Source organism: Artemia franciscana, chromosome 7, assembly GCF_032884065.1.
Source record: "Artemia franciscana chromosome 7, ASM3288406v1, whole genome shotgun sequence".
Classification (NCBI taxonomy): Eukaryota; Metazoa; Arthropoda; class Branchiopoda; order Anostraca; family Artemiidae; genus Artemia; species Artemia franciscana.
Window position 1 is genome coordinate 53,298,275 of NC_088869.1, and position 22,534 is coordinate 53,320,808.

General features: G+C 33.9%; 1 protein-coding gene across 2 annotated transcripts in view; it reads right to left on the reverse strand.

The window, feature by feature from the left end:
* LOC136029455 (zinc finger CCCH-type with G patch domain-containing protein-like) overlaps positions 1-22,534 on the reverse strand; it is a 58,776-nt gene that overhangs the window by 30,707 nt on the left and 5,535 nt on the right. For both annotated transcript variants that reach the window (XM_065707867.1, XM_065707866.1), the window contains exons 2-5: positions 16,805-16,993; positions 13,690-13,800; positions 10,981-11,118; positions 7,751-7,893 (exon numbers count right to left, since the gene is read on the reverse strand). In XM_065707867.1, the coding sequence (XP_065563939.1) occupies positions 7,751-7,893; positions 10,981-11,118; positions 13,690-13,800; positions 16,805-16,993 (581 nt within the window). The remainder of the gene's footprint in view (positions 1-7,750; positions 7,894-10,980; positions 11,119-13,689; positions 13,801-16,804; positions 16,994-22,534) is intronic.

The window sequence follows — 22,534 nt, forward strand, 5'->3', positions numbered from 1 at the left end:
ACACTTCAAATAAAAAATTTTAGATAGCCATGTTGTTCAACGTGTTTGACAGATCCAGGAAATATGTATCTGAGGATAACAAATCCCCCCAGCCGTCAGGGCAAGGGTTGTAAGATACCCCCTGGGGGCACGTTAGGTTTTTACAGAAAGCATGGTCATATAAACTTCAGACGGGGCTCATTGGATTGGTAATCAGAAGCTCTAGTGCTCTTTTTAAGATTCAAAGTAATCGGAAGGCAGCTATCCCTCCCACACACACATACACTCGTCGTATAGTCCCGAAATGCATCTAATGGAAATTTTGAGATAGCCACTTTTATTCAAAATAGTCTAAATATCATATAACTAGGCTTTTGGGGTTGAAGCAAACCCCAACGCCTGGGGGCAAGGGTTGTAAGTTATGACCAAGGGTATTTACGTTTTTTTATTGAAGGAATGGTAGTATAAACTTTAGAGGAGGCTCATTTCGCTAAAAATTGGAAGTTCTCGTTCCCTTTTAAGAGTTAAAAGAGATGGAGGACAGATAGCCCCCCTACCCCCCCCCCCCCCCCCGACTACCTTTTCACCAAACAAATCCGATTAAAATTGTGAGATGGCTACTTTTCTCAAAATAGTCCAAAGAACATATAAAAACACATCTAGTGTTGAAACAATCCATCCAGTGCCCTTGGGATAGGGTTGTAAGTCATATCCTGGGGTCATATAAATTGTTTATGGAATGGGTTGTCGCATAAACTTCGGATGGGGCTCATTTGATTTGAAATTGAAACTTATAGCGCAAGAGTCAAAAGTGAATTAAGAGCAACCAGCCCCCCCCCCCCCCCACGCTCATCATTTCCCCAAAGATATCCAATTCAAATTTAGAGATAGTAATTGTATTATTTGGAGATGAAGGGTGAGGATATTATGTCTTCGAGGAAGACACCACAGCACCCTTAACTCTCAAAGCAAGTGTTGTAAGTTATGCCCCAGGGGCAAATAAGGTTTGTATGGAAAGGGTGGTTGTGCATACTTATTTATACTACTGGTACTACTGCTACTGCAACATTTACTAGTTCTACTACTCTTATTACTATTCCTCCAACTACTACTTCTGTCGCAACTGCTTGTAAGGTTAAGAGCATTAAGATGAAAATCTCAAGAAGTGTACGAATATGCAGGTTATCAAAAGAGCAAATCGGCATTATCACAGTAATAGCTAAATGTATTAAGCTGAGTAGTTATACTACTGATGTGACTTCATACCTAAGGGTATGAAGGTGAAATTTTCTGAGAATTTTTCAGAAAATTTCTGTTGTACGGATGGCAACCTGCCATCTGTATGCAGGTTTTCAAAAGGGGTTATCAGCAATATCTTAGGAACAGTTTCATACGTGAAATTAAAATTAAGACGCTTGTTGTGAGGGATGTTCAACTAACCAAAAGACAATATTTGCATCATAATACTACTGCTTCTACTCTTACAACTACTACTAATGCTATTATTATTCTTACTGCAACTACTACTACTGCTACTAAGGCTAAGACTACTACTATTAACTCTACTCTTACAGCTACTTTTATAACTACTGGTGCTACTATTATTAATAATAATAAACGTAAGGGCATTAAGCCAAAAATTTTGGGTAGCATTGTGACTATGTTGAAATAAACGAAACACGCTATATCTATATAGGTTGTCAAGGCGACGCATCAGTAGTGGTTCAAGACCGGTTGATGGTATCAAGTTAAAAATTTCATTGTGTTTCGAAGGGGATGTTAGAAAAAAGGTGCTATTTGCATACTGCTACTCGTGCTACTACTGCTACTAAAACCATTGCTACTTCTCAAGCTAAAGGTATTAAGGTGGAGATTTCAAGGAATATTCAGCTTTCAAGCTTTCAAGCTTTCAAGGTCGATGCTGAACTAAATCAAAACGAACTGTGATCATTTAGATTGTCAATAGGGTAACAGAGCAATATCACAATAAGGGCTTTCATTATTAAGTTAGACCTTTCAGGGTAAGTTTTGAAAGATTTTCAACTAGCAGAAGACCCTATGTTTTTGATACTACTTATACGGTTACTGTAACTATTGACACTATGGGCATTAAGTAGAAACGTTTAGGGGGAATTTCAATTAAACAAAAACTATGCACATACAAGTATTAAAGGAGTATATAAGCAATATCATAGGCAGCGCTGGTCCACCCTAGCTAGTAATATCATTGATATTTTAAAGGAGTTAGATTGATGGAAAATTCAAAGTTCTAGTACCCTTTTTAAGAGTCAAAAGTGATTGGAAGGCAATCAGCCCTTCTTTTTCGCTCATAATTTTCCAAACACTTCAAGTCAATATTTAACATTGTCATTTTGTTCAGCATAGTTGAAAGGTCTTGTAACTGTATCTCTAGGGCTATTCCGTAGGTCAATTCCCCAGAGTTATGCAAGTTGCCTATATGTTTAAAAAGTAAATATTGCCTCGAGATTAAATCAAAAAGCACTGTGTGTATGCTGATTGCCAATAAGATTGCCAATAAGCAGCATCTCAAGACCGGCTGCATTATGTTCAAACTTTCGGGGTTACTTCTATTACTACTTCTGCTCTTAAAATTTTATTAAAACTTTTAATTAGTTAAAATTTATTTAAAATTTAATTAAATAAAAAATATTAATAAATAAAATTTATTAATTTAAATTAAATAAAAAATATAAAAATTATAATTAAATATTTTAAGTGTGTTCAAGCTGTCAAACAGCATAGATACATTTTTTGCGAATAATATCAAGTTTTATTTTTCAGGTCAACTAGAGGGGGGATAAAACCAAATCAAACACTACAATCTATGTCCAGATTTTTAATCGGGTGTATGTGGTTAAAAAATTGTTGAAATTTGTTTTTCAGCATACAAATAGCAGGCTAAAATATAAATTGTTAAAGAAAAACCGAAAATATTTAAACTATTATTTTCTTTTCCGCTGAAAAGACTACAGTGAAAAAAGAAATCACCAGTGCAACAGCACAAACACAGAAACAAACGCACACCATAAAATCAAACATAAAAAATATAAACTCAAAAAAATAGTAATAAATAATAAACATTAAATAATAAAAATTATTTAAAATACAATAATAATGAATAATAAATAATAAAAAAAAATAAAAAAAAATAAATATATAAACAAAAAAAAGACAGAAGGTGAAAGGAAGACTGTTTTCGTACTTTAGTAATTAATATAGGTCCGTACTTGAACAAGGCCTTAACCCTACTCATCCATCAAATTAAATAGGTCAAACAGCATAGCCATACACAATCAACCGCAAAGAGCAATCCATGGACAGGCAATCGTTTCGTAAGTAAGTATGTATTTTATTTTGGTATTTTTGTGTTATCTTTTTACCTATTACATATTTGCAATTACACATTACGTATTTACATATTACAAATTACATATTAACATTTACATATTACACATATAACATATTACATTATTTGCATATTTCATTTCCATATTACATATTTACATATTACCTATTACATACTACTTTTATTACATATATTATTTTTGTATTATATTTGTATTTTGTTTGTATTTGCAATGTCGATTTCTGCTCACTTTGAGTTTGACTTGGCTATTTATTGTAATTTCGGTTCGTTTTAGGTTTCATTTATGAAACCTAAAATTTATTGATGCTGATTTGTGGTAGTTTTGCGCTTGTTTGATTTTATTTTTGCTCATTTTTGGTTTAATGGAGTTCTTTAATTTTCCTTGAAAAACATGTTTTGTGGAAAAAGATTTTTTTAATTAATATCAATATAAGAGCATAAATTGTATATATGAATATCTATCGGTATAATATATATTTCTTCTGAAAATTGGAATTCCCAGAGTAAAAAACGATCTAGAAAAGTCAAAACACTGGAAAACAATCGTTTTTCCCTTCCAGACCCCTTAATATTTTTCATAGATCGTTTTGTAACTGAAACTAGAAACCCTCAGAGTTGAAAGTCTTGAATATAAGTTGGAAGAGTTTCAAAACACAATTTGTTGACTAATCAATTGCTTCCGAGGTTTAACATAAAAGCATTCCTGTTTGATAGCTCTGAAATGAGTCTCGGATTCTCACTGACTTCAAACTAAATGACATGCATGGCGAAAAAAAAATAATAATAATTGGTCACTTGGTTCCCATGTGACCAAGCTTCAATTGGTGATTATTGCTCGTTTAATAAGATTGTTCGTATTAAGATAATTAGCTCGTTTCCGATATGATAAAGATCTTGATAGGTAACGACATTGGAAAAATTCATTTAGGGCCGTAAATAATTTTGGAAAACATTTTTCTTATGATTGACGTCACATGTACCCAAACGAAAAACACCCTGATAAATTTACTTTTGACATGGAACAAAATAAAATACAATTTGTTTTGCAGAAGAGATGAACACAAACTGTCTTTCTTTTCACCTATATATATATATATATATATATATATATATATATATATATATATATATATATATATATATATATATATATATATATATATATATATATATATATATATATATATACCGGGAGCCCAGTGGCCTCGCCGTCAGGACCCAGTACTCGGCAAGCGGCAGACTTCTACATATGGATTCTAATTGTCGCTTGTCTTCCAACCGCAGTCAATGTGAGACAATGTGCTGTCTTTTCAAAGATATTTGATCTTTGGAAAAGTCCGATTTCTAACAAAGATTATGAAAGACATATTGCCAAGTTTTTGTTTCTTTTAATTGTTCAGGTGGTGGGACAAAAACTTCTTTTTCTTCCAACGATTTATCTAGTTCATATTTTTTATATTCAAAGGTATGGTAGGCGTTGATGACCTTATAAATGTCTAAATCCAAAACCCAATCATCATCACTATCATTTTCAATTTGTTTGTATCGTTTTACCTCGGCTTATCTATATATATAAAAATAAGTTGTTTGTTTGAGTGTTGACAAACGTCATGTTTGTGTGTCGACTGACGTCATGTTTGTCGACTGACGTCATTATAAGGATTGAGCATTATTCCGTCATGAAGTTGTTTGTCGACTGACGTCATGTTTGTTATGACGTGAAAGGCTTTGTATATGACGTCATTATAAGTATATAAGAAGGTCTTTCAAAGAGAAATTTTTAATATAGATCTTAAAATGACAGAAGATTCTACAATGGCAGAAGAAACAGCCAAGGAAGCTGCTCAAAGAGTTCATGCCAAAAGGCTTGCGGCTAATAGAAAAAATAATTAAAGAAAGTGTGCCGAGGAATCACAACAACAGCGTGAAAACAGGCTTGCGGCTAATAGAGAAAGTATGAAAAGAAAGCGTGCCGAGGAATCACAACAACAGCGTGAAAACAGGCTTCACGCCCAAATGACAGAAGAACGTAATTAAAAACGTAATATATAATATATTACGTAATTAAAAACATATATATGTATATCTATCTATATTCACATGTGGGACACAGGGACACAACTACAATGGCACGTAACGACTTACACGCGGGGGGGGGGGCTTGGGCCCCCCACCAACTAGGTGTTGGTGTGACGCGAAGCGCCACACCAACAGCTAGTCTTTCATGATTATGATATACATATCGCCATATCTTTGTTTTTTAAGAAATTTATGGTAGGCATTGATGACCTTATCCATATCAAAATCCATTTGATTCTCGCTGTCCAGGTTGATTTTCATTGAATCGCTTATATGCTCGGTGTCGCATGTCTTCTAACCGCGTGCGTCTTTGTTCTTATTTTTCATTTTTGACTTGCCCATATGCTCGTTGTTGCATGTCTTCTAACCACGCGTCTTTGCTCTTCATTCTAATTTTTGACTTGCTATATAAAAACAACTGTTACGTTGGAAACTCTACAATCTTATTTATACTATACATGACATCATATAAGTACTTATATGATGCCATGACAAGTTCTTATATGATGTACTAACATAGTACATGAAGTCATTAGCAAAAACCAAATTAAGGCCCTTCTTCTCAGACTTCGAATTTTCTCAGATTTCTGACCTATCCAGATCTTTTTTTATGCGAGAATATCCCAAGATACAAATTCCCCCCCCCCCAAAAAAAAAAATGGAGCCGTTTTCGAGAACATATATATATGCACAATTATTGCTCACTTACGAAGATAGTGTATATATAACCTGCCTCAGGGAGTCAAAGAAAATGTATGATCTGGGTCAAATTTTCACTTATATTTTGAATGCCGTGTCTTCCAAAATAGCCAACAAATCTGTCAATCTAAAAACAAATCCTACAAGGGTTTCAGCCCTACAAGGTCTCGTGAAACCTATAAGGTCTCGGCCCGGGTATCCATCGAATACCCGGGGAAAGCGGGGGTGCCCCGCTTTCTGCCTCCTCCTCTCCTCCAAAAGGCAATAAATACATTTAAGTAGTTGAATTTTATTACTAAAGCTGTGAAGTTTCAGAACGAACCAAAAAAACTACCAAAAAATTACCAAAAAAACTACCAAAAAGCGAACCAAAAAATTTGAGATTGGATTAGAAATTTTACAAGATTGGTTGAGAAACGGAACCAAATTTCATTTTTTGCTTAGTTGTTATGTTTGTTGGGAATAGTCACGTGCTTCTGGTTACGTTGTTGTATATTTTGAATCAGAATGAATATTCGGTTCACATACGCTTAGGATCAAGGTCAATAGTTCGTTTTTTCGGCCGCCGATAGTGCGTTGCTTTGTTCCGTGCCTTTTTAAGTGTTTTAATAAGTGTTATAGATGATTTTTCCCCATTTTTTTTGTTACTCTATTCTGAAACCATTACATATTTCTGGGAGTTTCCGTTCAATAATTACACTGCAAAGTTGAACTAGCTCTTTAGCAAAATTGTGTTTTAATACATACAAGTAATAGTCAAAAGATTATTTTCTTTTTCCAAGACATTATCTTGGAATAGTTTTCATCACTTCAAGTTCAAACGGACATCGCAGCGAAAATGCACCTAACCATGTCACTCCCTTGTTTTTCACTTGAAAATTCACCATCTACACTCAAGATTTAGCTTGTATATCCATTTTTAGAAAAATCTCCATAAACTTACACAACTTAAATTTAACGAAGCACTTCAGTTAAAGTAAAATATAAAAGGGCTTCGCCAATTTTATGTGGAACTTTCTTCCAGAACTATTCCATCAAAGCCATCTGTGATTTTTTTTTTTGCCATGGTTCGACAGGTACAAATAACTTAAAAACTAGACGGCTATATTGGACACTTTGAACACGCTTAACGCAACACCACATTCAAGTTTTAAAAAACGAATAAAAAATTTCAAATTCACATTAATTTTAATTGTCAGAAATAACTTATCTTGTTTAATTTAAAGTACTAAAGTTTAACACTAAAAAGGAGAAAACCAATTACTATCCTTGTTATGTTTTTTTTTCATTTTTCACAATAAAATTTATAGCACACAAATGCAGCCTAAAATCTGTTTTTTAATAAACTATGTTCCTATAGGTAGGCATACCTTCGGTTTATCCCTTTTCTTCTTTTTATTAATAAAAATCTTATTTTTGGTCTTATCCTTCTTCTGTTGTCTTTTTCATTCCAGGAATTTTTCCTGATCTAGTTTTCAAACATTCCAAGAAATTTGGGTAATTGACTTTTTAGGCAACATCAAAATTTTCAAAACAAGCGCAATTTTTCGGCATAGGTTTAGATATCATTCAACCAAAGGGATGAAATACCTTACAAGAACTTACTCATAGTCTCTAAGATCTTGAAGACTGACGATTTCCCCATGTGAAAATCTGCATTCTTCTTCATCAAAACGACATTTGCCATCCAAAAAATATTGACAAGTTTTCATTGATTCATGAGTAGGCATCAAATAAAATATACGAACCTATCAAGACAGAATATTTAGGAAAAACAAGAACTATCCAAGCCTATCTTTATTGACATTTTAAAAAGAAAGATAGGGCCAGATAAATGGAGCTTCCAGACAGCTACTACTACAAACAACTCACCGCAACCCCAAGCCGCCTGAGGCCAACACAGCTACGCACGCTTCTCTTCCACCCCTATCTATTCAAAGCCTTCCATTTCTTTTAAATCTTTCTTTATGACGTCATCCCATCCCAGACAAGGACGACCTGCTTTCCGGCAATCCCTAGACGGTTGGCCGAAAAAGACAATCTTCAGCTGAAAACACCTTGAGCCTTGACTATTCTACTTTTAACATCTTCCCTGCTCCCAACGTCTTTACTAATAATACTATCAAGGTAAATGAAGCTGCCCACCTGATCAATTTTTCGATACCCAGCATCAACTTTCCATCTTCACTTATACCTAGCCACAGTGACTTCTTAACACAATCTTCTTAACAGCAATTTTCAAGACCATCCTAGCACACTGAACACGCAAAACCCATAGAAGTTCTTTCAATTTGCTCAAACTTTCATCTAGGATGCTTAAATCATCAGCACAATCTAAGTACAGGACAGTTTGTCTTCCCCGTTTGATGGGGGACCATCAAATGGGAACGTCCATCAAAGTGATCCATTTAAAGAGGAATAGAACACAACCATGCTTAACTCCTGATTTAATACAAAACCAGCTGAAGTACTTACGTAAATTAGATTAAATATCAAATCCTGAAAATCCCTGATGGCTTCATTGACCTACCAAAACTATTTACTCTCAAAATTTCCAATAACGCCTCCTAGAAAGCATTTGTTTCCTTGCATTTCATAGGAAAACCAAATAATTTTGGCTATATTATCCCCCTTTGAAGATGGATCATATGACCGGTTGATAGTTACGATTCTGGGAACAATATTTTTTTATATATTTAAAATATATAAGGGAAGTTAATGCTTCGATATCGCATTTTCAAATACAAAATCCAAGCAATTATTTGTAAAAAAAAAAAAAAAAAAAAAAAAAAAAAAAAAAAAAAAAAAAGATGGTGATTCTACCTCATCATTCGGCTCTTAGGCGTCACAAAACGCACCTATAATAGTTATGAAAAACCTGGATTTCCAATTAGAAACCAAATACCATTGATTTCAAACGAACAGAAGTTGAATGATAAAACTCTAATTCATTCATCCCAGATACTTCAGTTGAATTAAAAGAAGAAAATATTAAAGATTACTTGTTGACTAATTATGATGGAATATTAAAATATATTACAATTATTTGTATGTGTTTATTTTAGTGTTCCCATGTTAGCGTTGCCTCCCATGCCCCTTTCCCCAGCATTTCTTTGTTTTATGTTTCTTTTTTGGGGGGAGGGGGGGGCAAACCAGGTTATTTTTCATTATCATTTGATTACAACGAGATGTACTGGATTTTGTTCTGCTATTCATATACCAAACTTCACGAGCCCTGCTCTCCGTTCGCGATTAAGGTTTTCTGTAGCGTTAAGTTCGTAAAAGAAAACAGTCCATATGAAATATTTAATCCCGAAGATCTTTAATAGCTCCATTCACCTACTCAATTTGTCAAAAAAGGATTCCAGAAAGGATTTGTTTCCTTGCATTGCATAGACACACAACATATTGTTGCCTATAGTATCCCCTTTTGAAGATAAATAATATAGTCGCTTCATCGGCACTCTAGAACAGATACACAACATCAAATGGAAAGCATCATCTAAATAAATATATTTGAATAACCTTGAAATTTATCTTTTTTTACGTGCATACATTTTTTTCAAATTTCCGGGTTTTAGAGTTTAACATAATCAAGCGAATGTATATTCTGTCCCAAAGACATCTAAATCATCTCGTTTTCAATGTAATTTTATTAAGACTGATGTAAACAATCAATCAATATATTTATTGCCCAAAAATACACAAGAGTTCAATATGGGGTAGACGAAAAGACAAAAGAAAAGGAGAAAAAAGAGAATGAAAGAAGAACACACCCACAAAAAAGAAAAAAAGAAATATATACTAGCAGGAACAAATTCAAATATTTCTATTAGCACATTGCAGGATGGAGGCTGTTTGTCCTATCAAGTCTAGATAAATAGCGACCGTGACGCTGTTCAGCCACTGTTAGTGCCCCAGTTACCCCGTAGGCTGACACTAGTCTTTTGTTTCTAGCCCATAGAGGTAAACACAAGAGAAATTTCGTGAAACGGAAATATAAGGATCTAATAGTCTTTTTATCAGTAGCCGTAAATATATTCCAAAATGGAGTTAATGCGAGGACATGAGGCATCATAAAAGTGTTGTTGACACGGCCGAGAATACACCTGCTGTAGCAAGCTTTACAGCGAACTTGCATACCAAACGCTTTTCTATATTTCTCACTTAGATTTGGGATAAGGAGAATCCTTGTCGTTTTTACCCTATCCCCTATCGGAAGACCAGGATACTTAATACAATCAGATAACTGAATACTCTGATTTCCTAACTGTACGCATCCAACATCACCGACAGATTTGCTGAATGCAAGCATCAAATTTGAGACCAATTTCGGCATATTCCCTACTGAGCACAGAAAAATTCTCCTCGACAGACGACATGGTTCTACTTAAATTCAGGATGTCGTCAGCATAATTGAGTATGAAAAGCTGCAAACCTTTAAAATAAAACTAATTCTCACCTTTTTCTAGGGTGCAACCACACTATTATTATACAATGGTGGCGAAATTAACCCAGCCTTGCGGATTCTTTTCCAAACTCGAATTGTGGCTTTACACATTACGTTACCATGACGAGTAGGCACTTTCACGACGACACATAATCTCACATTCAGATTTTTAAATCCGCAGAACTGAACGATTGAGACTTCACTACTGTGCACTGTAAAACAAATATGAATGCACACCAGAATCAAAAGCATGAGAGACACCGTGAGCCGCGAGGACGAGAAACTCTCCACTATTCTCTGTATCCATCAGGACGTTTTCAAAGAAATGGCAAATATATACAAGCAATAAGTAGGTAATCTAATCAATAAAATTCTTTGAATTTACCTTTATACAAGGCTCCCCATCAGAGACTTCAATTCCTTCCAAGCCGACAATCATAGCATTGTGATAATCGATAGGTCCCCATGAGTGACTAAAAGGCGCACGACATTTTTGTCCCTCAAGATTTGCTAATTCTGGAAACTAGATGAAGGAAAAAAATACACCAAAATTAAAGAAAAACAGAAAGAAAAAGAGTCGATCTAAAACAAAAAAAAGCGACCAAGAATAGGTAAAGGCGCAAATCAGTGAATCATATGAAGAAGACCCTAAGTAATTTCGAAAACAATCATCAATACTTACTTTTGTCATTCCTGAAAGGACAGTCCTTATGCCGTCCTGGCTGAGTGGTTGGCACGCTGTTCAATCCCAGTTGTGACCAGTTATTTGGTTTGGGACAGGGGTCAGTGGCGTGACTCTGTAAGCTCAGCCAGAGTCGACCCAGCTCTAAATGGGTACCTGGAGAAATCTGGGGAAGGTAAGCAGGAAGGGTGTGCGAAAGCACAGGATGGTTGGCCCCCAGCCCCCCATTGCACTTCCTGGCTGAAGGTACTTTACGTAGTTCTCCTTTGTGATATATAAACTGCCAACTTTACATATTCCCATCGCATTTTTACAGCACCAATACTCTTTTCTTCGCCGATTGGACAGCGACCCCAGTTGTAAAATATTAGCGTCCACGGTTCACTGTTGCAAAATATAATAGGAATACATCAAGTGAGCTGCATATTTTTTCAGCTCGGGGAGGGGGGTCTTTTTAGTGAAGCAAGTCGTTTTTGAAAAGGAGATAAGTAAACATTTATAATTGTTTAACCGTAGTTTTCATAATTTTAGGGGTCGTGCAAATGGTCCCCTGATATGCACCATTACCCCGGAATAGTGGTAATTTAAAAATAGTGATTTAAAAGTGTTTATGGCTTTAACATTTAATAAACGTAAATTGGCCATCAGAATATAAATATTAACCATAAACATCCTCATGAAAAGGGCACAGGAGTTTTTCTTTAAAAAATTATTTAATTTCGAAAGGTAAATGACGATGAAAATTAAACGCAAAAAATTATGGAAATAGCAAAGAAAATAAAATGAAAAAGAATTATAATAAATCTTAATGAAAAAGAGAGTCAAAATACTGAATTTTATTCAAAAACAAGCGTCGCACCTGATAGCATCGCAAGATATTCAGAACAATTCAGAAATTTCAGCTTGTTCTGCCAAACCAGATTTGCCAATTTAAGTAAAGAAAGGACAGAAAACAATAAAAAGACAAAAATTAAAGAAAAAATAATACATAAGAAAAATAACATTCTACAATTATCAAAAGAAAAGAATTGAGAATGCGAGCCGTTGTTTCAAAAAAGTTTGCTTTCAAAATTGTAAATGTTCTATTATTTTGCAACTGTAGATATACCACCAGAACCCGCAATAGGGAGCGGGGGGTTACAAAACACATTAAAAACGCGTCAAAAAATGTTCATATGCAGTTTTCTTACGTTTTTACGAGCTGAATAAACATTACGGGCGGAGGGGGGTAACCCTCTCCCTGGATATGGTCTTGGTAATTATGCCTTGTAACTTCTTAACTTGTGTAAATTTAACATCGAATTGATTTTACTGATTTCCACTTTGTATTTCTTTTTCTTCCATCCCCTACGAAAAGTCTCTGGAAGTGCTAGGACTGCCGTCACTCCAAAACCGGTATGAAACTCTGATAATGAGTCTTGGAAAGTTCTTACTTTCTAAATCTCAGCACCGTGACATTCTACCGGATCAACCTCTACCGTCATGAATAAGAAAGCAAGATAATTTGATTCCCGTTAAAGCAAGAACAAACCGATATGGTAATTTTTTCGTCCCGGTTTTCGTCGATATGTACAATAAAGAGTTAATGTTTATAGTTTGATTTATATTTACAAATGTAGTTTGATTTTGAATATTTTGTAAACAAACGCAAATCAGCGATAGCTGCCAAGTTTTTTGCTATTAAACCTGTCTACTACTACTACTTCTACTACTACTACTACTTTGTTTATTCCAGTTCAAAGACGGTATGAAACTAGAAATAAAAAAAATGGGACTTGAAATAAAATAAAAAAAAATAAAAAAATTGAATATAAAAAAAATTGAATAAAAAAAAATAAAAATAAAAAAATTGAATAAAAAAATTTTATACAAAAATTAAATAAAAAAAATTGGACTTGCATTTATCATTATTATCGTTGTAAGTATTTTCAGTCTATTCTTTAAAGTATGAATTTCTTTATTTTGTTCTTTATTCGCCACTTTTCAATAAATTCCTCTATCTATACGCCAGGCATAATATACACCCTAAAGAGCACATCTTAAAATGATTTTTGAACAAATCAAGCATCAAAAATTTGCATAAAACAGTTTTCTAAAGCCACCTATGCAAGCGCTCAAGGCCTTCATTTGTTACATTACATTTGGCGGAAAAACAAAGACATTGCATAATATTAGGGTAGTTAGACACATTTTAAAAGATGTTGACTTTGTGACATTAAAATTTGTATGAGTCAAGGGGCTAAACTTTCCTGTCAGTGTTACCCCACAAAGATATTTGTTTCATGGGTTTGGGTCAACAAACTCATGAAAAATCCACCCTGAAACTACTATGACGCCACGCTATTTAGACGCCATCTATAATGATAGCTACTATGACGCCATCTTCACAGCATATAAAACACGGCCACTAACCTCGTCTGTTAATTGAATACTTTCTGATGTTTCTGCAAGACTCAATGACTGGCTTCCGTTAAGTTGTCCAGTATTATTTGTGTCTTCAGGTATCGAATCACCCAGTTCTGCCTAGAACAGAAAATGCAGACTCGATAAAGGTAAATAAAAAACTTAAATTAGAAAATAGATAGACAGCCATGACCACCGAATCTGCAAATTGAGCCTTTAAACTTTAAAAAATACCATGAAAATGATATTTGTGAAAATTTTGAGTCTGTTTCTATTGAGAATTTGATGGATCCCGAAGCTGCAGACGTGTATTTTCATCAAGCAGATAAAGAAATGAAGTTTTCAGGATTCGTAAGACAGTCGACTTACATCGAAAAATTTTCATTAAATATGCAATAGCAATCATTACCAACAAGAAAATATTAAATAAAAACCACAAAATCAACAGTACCCGGCTGATTGACATTATTTCAAACAGTAATCTGAGAAAGGTGGGGATGGCTAGGGCACGTTCTACGGATGAAGGATGACAGATTGCCGAAGATTGTCCTTTTCGGCCAAAAGTCAACAGAAAGAAGATCGTCCGCGGTTGGGGTGGGAGGATGTCATAAGGAAAGACTCGAGGGAAATGGGAATTTCCTGGGAGGGTGTAAAGAGGGAGGCTTTAAATACATCAGGATTGAGGAGGACCCTGTGTAGCTATGTTGGCCTCAGGCAGCTTGGTTCCGCGGTGAGTTATTAGTAGTACTAGTAGTAGAAACCCACCTAAATAAAAACATACAAGAAAAGAACACCATTAAAAGAAAGCCTTCATCTCACTAAATAGGTATTTCAGGTATATACGAAAAATTTATATTTAGAAGTTGATTTTCTGATGGCCATATTTAACGGAATTACAATTGCTCAATAATTAGTTAAATAACAATAAAAATAGGTTTGAAGACCCTTTTTGAATTTACAATACTTGTTATTCAGAATTTAATAAATATTAACTGACAAATTACATTCCCTTTAGATATAACCAATTTAAACAACTGAGAGGCTTACCAGTGTTTGAAAGATCACTTTTAGCCAGACTATACCATTGGAAGTAATTGATGCCTTTTCAAGCCTTTTGATTAAGGAATTTTGAGAAAGATATAAGGACGACGTTTTAGAGTTAAAAATTCACTTTTTGTACAAAACGTATTCACACAACCGATTTACATATTTTAGAAGTAAAGTTAACTTTTGCGACTGAAAAAAAAGGGTAGAGAGCTTCAGTTTTAGAAATTTTAGTTTATAGATCAAACTGAAAATAAAGGATTATCAAAATGCAAGAAATTAAAAATAATTATTTGTTATACACTAACTTTTCTGTGCCATTATGTTCGTCTAATTAAAAAAAAAAGTTTTTCAACTAAAAGTAGGGAGCAACATTAAAAATTAAACCAAACAAAAAATAATCCGTAAATGAGGGGGTCTGCCTTTTCCTCAACCCTCGCTATTTACGCTAAAGTCTTAAAAGTCCTTTAAAATACATTTCTGATTCACATTCAATGGCCTTTGGGTTTGAGCAGTCTTTCATACAGAATAGTGACCATATTTGAAACTTGTAAATGTCCTATATTATATAAAAAAAAAAATAAGTTATAGGCATAAATATTTAGGTATATCATACCTGTATGTAAGAAAAAAAAAACAAGAGCCAAGAGCTCATATGGCACTTGGGATGAGGCCAGAAGAGCCAACATTTCGCAATGTTTTCGCGGTGATGGTTTTTTTTTGAGGCTACCATGATAAGCACCACTGCGTGGGATTTCTACCTCTTAAGCTGAATAGCTTTTTCTATAATTTCGCTTTTAATCCGCTTTAAATCCGTTGCTTGATTTAGCTCCCCCTACGCTTGCTAGCCTATACTATAGCATGTTCCAGATTTAATCACCATAAAACGTGGTCCAATCTGATATTTTTGGTAAAAGTGTTGTCTCTGTCAGGAATTAAACCAACAAACTTCAGAGTATAATACTAACACCATATCCACTGCGCTATGCAGGCTTTCAAGGAAACATTTTTAATATTGTTTTCTAGTTTTTCAGAATTAAGCATTCTTCCACTCCTTCCCAGATGGTCGAATTGGGGAAACGACTATTTCTAATTTAATCTGGTCCAGTCCCACATACGCCTGCCAACTTTCATCGTCTTACCTTATCTGGAAGTACCTAAACTAGCAAATCCAGGACCAACAGACCAACCAACTGAAATTGCAATTGCTATATGGCACTTAGCCGATGGGCAAGTGCCCTAAAAACTTACCATATGTATATTATAACAAAACAAATTGAAAGTCATAGCTGAATTTCTTTTTTTTGGGGGGGGGGGGTAAATTTTTCGTTGGTCATATTTTTTACTTACAAATAAAGTAAACATAGCACTCAATGCCTTTTTTATGTTCTTTACAAATATAATAATTGCTTCTATCGCAAATTCAAATTTAAGCACTTTTTGACCTAACCAAGCCCAACCTAACCTAACTAACCTAACTATAAATGATTTTGGTGCTGAGAAAACATAGCATATTATTTTGTCAAAAACAACCGAAAACACATACTTTAATTGAAAATCTGACATCAAGGAAGAAGAAAACAGCATAATATTATAAAATTCATTGATTCAACTTTATTGTGGAAAATCAGTGCTAGTGAATTATTACATTAAAACATTAAAAAATGGATTTACAATGAAACAGTAAGTTTGAGACCAATGTTTTAAGCCTTTTTTATACCCAAAAACTAGAAATATTTTGGTCATTTTCAAGAGCTCAAAAAGTGCTTAAATCTGAATTTGCAATAGAAGGGATTATTATATTCGTAAAGGACATAAAAAAAGACATCGAGTGGTATGTTCACTTTATTTGTAAGTCACAAATATGAACAACCAAAACTTTTCCTTTTTGGAAAGGGAGAAGGCGGAATGTTTACTGTCCAGTGTGTACATGCTAGAGTAGCAACAGCAAAAAACGCTCAGTAAAACAAACTCTCAGTAAAAATTCAAAGTCTGTCTTGGGCCCTCTCTTTTACCATTGCTTTATGATTATAAAAATGAGTTTCTGAATAGATTTATACACTAAAAAATAAAAACCAACCTTTAGTCTTGCATATTCAAGCTCAAACGGGTCTTCAATCGCATTCTCATTTCCCTTTGCCTGAATTTTCAGGAGATCAAGGCTCTGCTTTGATAGTGAAATGACCTCTCTTAGATCAGCAGCTAGTTTTTCTAGATTATCAAGATCTTCTCCAGAGGCTGCTTGGCCCAGAAGTTCAACATTTTGAAGCTATAAAATTAGTAATAGTAAAATTAGTAATTAGTAAATAAATTAGTAAAAAAAAAAATTAGTAAAGAAAAAGCCTGATTATCATTATCAATACATAAAAGTTCCAAAATTCCCAAAAAAAAAATCGTTCTTGAAGGACAATTCCTTAAATATAATACATATTTAAAACTTATTCCAGTGGTTACAAAAAAAACTTCAGATCCTTCATTTAAATTCTACTTAAGGTCTATGTAGAAATGGGTACTATACTGTTTCTATCATAAAAGTTATATTAAGAACTAAAAAAAGTAGTAATGAATCCTTTATAATAGTGTGGATTACCCTGGTCATAATTGTTATTAGATAAAAAAAACTAGTTTTTTTAAACTGAAAGTAAGGAGCGACATTAAAACTTAAACGACCCAAAATTGCTCCTTATATGAAAGGGGCTGTTCCCTTCTCAACTCCCCGCTCTTTACGCTAAAGTTCGACTACTTCTCTCAACTCTACTTTTTAAAACAGTAAAAAACTTTAGTATAAAGAGCGGGGCGTTGAAGAGGGAAAAGCCCCTTTCATATACGGATTAATTTCTGCTTTTTAGTGTCGCTCCTTATTTTCAGTTAAAAAAAACTTGTTTTTTTTTAATTTCTGAACGTTTTTGAATTAATGCATGTTTCTATTTTGGCTCTCTGCAAATGAATAATTAAAATAAAATTCATATTATTTTCTTTGGGGGCTAAATTTTCATGTCGCATCTTCACAAACTGTTTGATTTGCTACTTCTTCATACTTGGAGAGAAGGCTAAACTTCTCAAAAAATTTAAATGTAAAGAGATTTGACAGAATTCAGCTTACTGTAATATAGATATCTTTTAGAAAGTGAAGATTCTAATCCTTTAAAACAGTTGCTTCAAAAATCAATCCACAATCGAGGGGTTATTTCAGTTGGTTAATTCAGCAACTGAATTTACTAGTTTCAGACACGTACAATTCAACTATTGTTTATCTATAAATTTCCGTCAACAATATTATCTAAAAGTTATTGAGAAGCAGCGGATACAAAATATGAAACTATAATTGAGATATAATTATGAGAATACAATATGAGATAATTAGAATATAATTCAATTATATAATTCTAAATATGAGAATATATTTCAATTAGACTATATTCCAATCAAAAGATGCAAAACACCCTAAAAATTTGGAAATTGCGCTTTAAAGACTGTAACAATTTAGATGACCAGGGCACACCAAGCCTATGGAAAGAACCCACCTCTCCAAGATAGGCTTTGAAGGCTGTGTACATGGTTCTCACCCCAGAGTATGCCTCCCCCCCCCAGAGGAGGAAAGACAATTTCTCAAAATTGAACATTAATACCTTTTCCGCCTGGCAGAAGATAGAAGTTCGTATAGGCATTATATCAACATAATGGTGAAAGAAGTGGCCTCCAAAACAACCTTCGAGGACGGATGGGACTTAAGTAAGTATCCTACTTCAAAAACGTAAGACTTCAAAATTTGTTGATGTTAATATATGTGATGAAAAACCAACATTTTGTATGAAACACTGAAGATACCATCAACAGAGGCTAACAAGGCTAAGATGCAGAAGTACTTTCTTACTAAAGGTGTCATAAAACTATCATAGCCTTGTAATCAAAATTAAACAATTAATTTGTGAGTTCAAGTTGAGAGAGTTGATCAAGTCAAAATTCATAAACTAATATTTTGTCTTTGAAGCACATTTGTCTTATATTAGTTAATTGAATGTAGCTTGAGATATTTTTTTTTAGTTGTTTAGATGTCTGCCATATTCCCCTTAAAGAGCTTAAAAAACATGAAGTTTTCATGTCGCATATTTGTTTTATTACTATGTTGTTTATTTATGTGTAATCTTGGTTTATTTGTTGATTCCTTTATTTGTTGTGTTTGGTGACTTTTCTTTAGTTTTTCTATTTGTTGTTTTGCTCCATCCTTATTTTTTTTTAATTCGACGGGGACCGTGCTCAACAAATTAAATTCAATTTCGGCAAATTCTCCCCTTAGAGTTTAAAGTGAGAGGGGTAAAATCTGAAAATCAGTGTAATGTCCTATTTTAGTAAATAAAGATTCCTATCTGGTGTTTTATTGACCCTATTAGCAAATGTGATTATAATATTATGAAATATAAATTACATGATTCTTCTACAGAATAATCAAAGTTTTGCTGAAACCCTAAGGAAGGGAAATCTTTTTTTGGATTGAACAGACAGAACTGAGGTGTAGAAAAACAGCTTAATCGAATATGCTGCTCAATAGAAAAGAAGTCCAAGCTTCCAGATAGCCTACATAAAGTAAAATATAGAAAAAAGTAAAATATAGAAAAAATATAGTAATATAAGAAAAAAAGTAAAGTAAAAAATATAAATAGTAAAAGTATAGTAAAATACTTTAGTAATAGTATAGTAATAGTAAAAGTATAGTATAGTAATACTTTTACTTATATAGTAAAAGTATAGTAAAAAATATAGAAAAAAAGTAAAGTAAGATAGCCTACATAAAGCCAGATAGGCTCATGTAATAATGTAGCAACGTCAATCAATATAAAGATAAGTGAGTGAACTAGATAACGTTTGCTTGAATTGTTTTCACTTTGTCAAGCATGAAAAGAGAGAACTTTCAAAAGTCATTGGCACTGAAGGTAGTGTCATTGCGTTCAGCTTCCATGCATTCTGGCAAGAAATCAATTCCATCCTCGCAAAAATTCTTCCTTCTAGAAAAATTCCTTGCAGACAATTCAGCCTGAAAAATTCCTCTTAGCATACTTTCGGTGCAATTTGTTACGCCTACGAGAATTCAAAATTTAAAAATAGAAATAAGCTTAGATTTGTTCATATTTGACTTTCAGGGAAGAGGCCAAACAGTATTGTCTAATCAAATTGTGTCACGCAATTCTTGCAAGACAAAGTGGCAAGATAAATCAAAAGACATTGACATTGAAAACTTTGAATTTGGAAGTATCCTTTTTTATTGACAAGGATCACTCTTAACTTAGCATTGCATTGAAAATTGTATCTATCTTGAACACTATTATTTATTTTTCAAAAAATGTCAACAACAAATAACTGTAAACTCTTTATAATAATCAAGATGAGTGGAGAAAAATAATAAAAATAAACTGAATATTTAATATACAATGATATGTTCCTGGAAACTCAGCAGTTTGAACATTTAAGAAACTCAGGAATTCAAAATTTCATTTCACTGTAATTTCTATTGTTATTTTTCATCGTTTAAAGTACAAAAGAAAATATGAGCAATATATTTCTTTTTGAGTGAAGTAGCCTACTCTCCGAACTTTTTTTTTTTTGGTTCACGTGAAGAATATTTTTCCACTCCCTCAACATTCCCTTAAAGTTTCAACAAAATTCCACTAGTCATTCCTGGGGTATTTCGAATACACCCTTATGACAACCAAGATGCACATAGCTCATCCTAAGATTTTACTTTTACGTCTTTTTTGATAACTTAGGTGCAGATAGTGTCTTTTGATTTAGCTAAACATACCCCTCAACGTTCCCTAGCATTTCAAGTTGACGAAATCAACGCTGAAGAAATCAGTAAATGGAAAAAACAAATCGGAAATATATAGTTCGTGTTATATCCCTGAATATTTGGGGGAGTTAAAATTCTTTTCCAACACACCCAGGATTAAATATTTCTCCTATTCCATGTGATAAATTTGGTGTGCTAAGGATGGACAAATTAGATGACATGCAATCCTTCCCTTGGACTGTAGGGGCCTGGCTTCTGGAGTCATAACTATTACACCATGGAACCATTTCAAATAACACGACTTTAATATTTTTTCAGTTTAAGGGGGAGAATCTAAAAAGTTAAGAGGAGGGGGGCTGGCTGCCTTCTGTTCCTTTTTCAACTTTCCTTGCAACATGATTTTAAAGTACCAACTTAATAGACTTAGCCATTACTTATATATTACTATTGTACCCTTCTGACAGCCCTCTTGCATACAGTGTTTTGTTTTTGTTTGACATACCCCTCAACATTTTCTAAGGTTTTACCTATGTACTCTTCGCCTTTTTGGAGACTCAGGATCAAACATGCCCCCTTTTTCCAATAATCAACCTTATGTGTAAGCAATGGACAACTTATATAATGCACAATACTTGCCCCAACGGCTGTGGGAAGTTTTGCCACCCCTGGAAGCATAGTTTATGGACTGTTTTACTATTTTGAGGAAAATAGCTATTCCAAACTTTTCAACAGATTTCATAATGTGGCTCCTTACTTTCAATTAAAAACAAGTGTTTTTTTTCTAATTTTGGAATAATAGGGATGAATTTAATTTCATCTTTTTTGGGAAATATTCAGTTTTAGTGATATTATTGTAAAATTCTATGAAAGGGGACCAATAATTCTTTCGAAAATGCTTTCGGAAAAGCTGCTAGATATCAAAATGTGCCACTGACGTTCTCTTTAACAAGGCAAGTTTCTTTCTAATTTCTGAAATTGAGACTTTAGGCATTAAATTAGAATTTATATTTGAATCTTCCAGCAAATTTTGGGATAAATTCAAATTGCAAATTCAGTTGAAAATGAAGGTGGATTTTCAGGAGATAGTGGTGGCTACAACTGTAAAATAGAAGCAAAATGAGAGTAAAGGCTGTTTTCTATTTTTTTCTGGTGGTTCCTCCTTTATGAAATTAACTGCCTCTGGACCTCTTCTAGTTAGGTTTATGTTTATAATTTTACCAATGCAAACCAAGATTACAATATTGGAAGCTATATGACAGTGGTCGAACATAGTCTTGAGGCATGAGCACTCTGAAAAGCAGATGAAGATTTGCTAGATGTTTTCTGGAGAAATTGCCTGTGGATTGTTCTGGGTACCTGTCTAACTCATTGTATTTCAAACAGTAGGCTGTATGAAAAGTGTGGTTCAATTCTGCTTCCTATGGGTATAATGAAAGAAAGATTGTGATGGCTTGGGCACATTCTACTGACAATGGAGGACATATTGCTGAAGGTTGTCCTTTTTGGCCAATCTTATAGGGCTATACAGAAAGCAGGTTATCTGTAGAACTTCTCAGGAGGGTGTGAAGAAGGAGGCTTTGAAAGATTGAGATGGAGGAGGAGTATGCATAGCTGTGTTGGCCTTAGGTGGCTTGCTGCTGTGGTGAGTTGTTAGTAGCAGTGGTAGTAGTAGCATTATAGCATCTAGAGGAGCTGTTTGAAGTTGGAAGGGGGCTTAGGAACACGAGAAGAAGCCACCCTTGCAATATTGCTAGTTGACTTTGTTTGCCCTGGAGCTATGCAAGCAGGAGATAGAGCATATGCTCAGTTTTGATACTACAAACTTTGGCCATGTAGAAATCATCTGAATGCACATATGGGACTCTATCTTAATAATACTATACTCAAGACTGTAAGGCATTAAGGGTCTTTTGACCAGTCCCAGGTGCTAATTGAACTTACCTTTGTATCTGAAGTGACATCTTTTGAAATCCTGCATAATCAAGAAAAGCTCAAAGGTTTGCTTATTTTTGTCAAGAAGGCCCT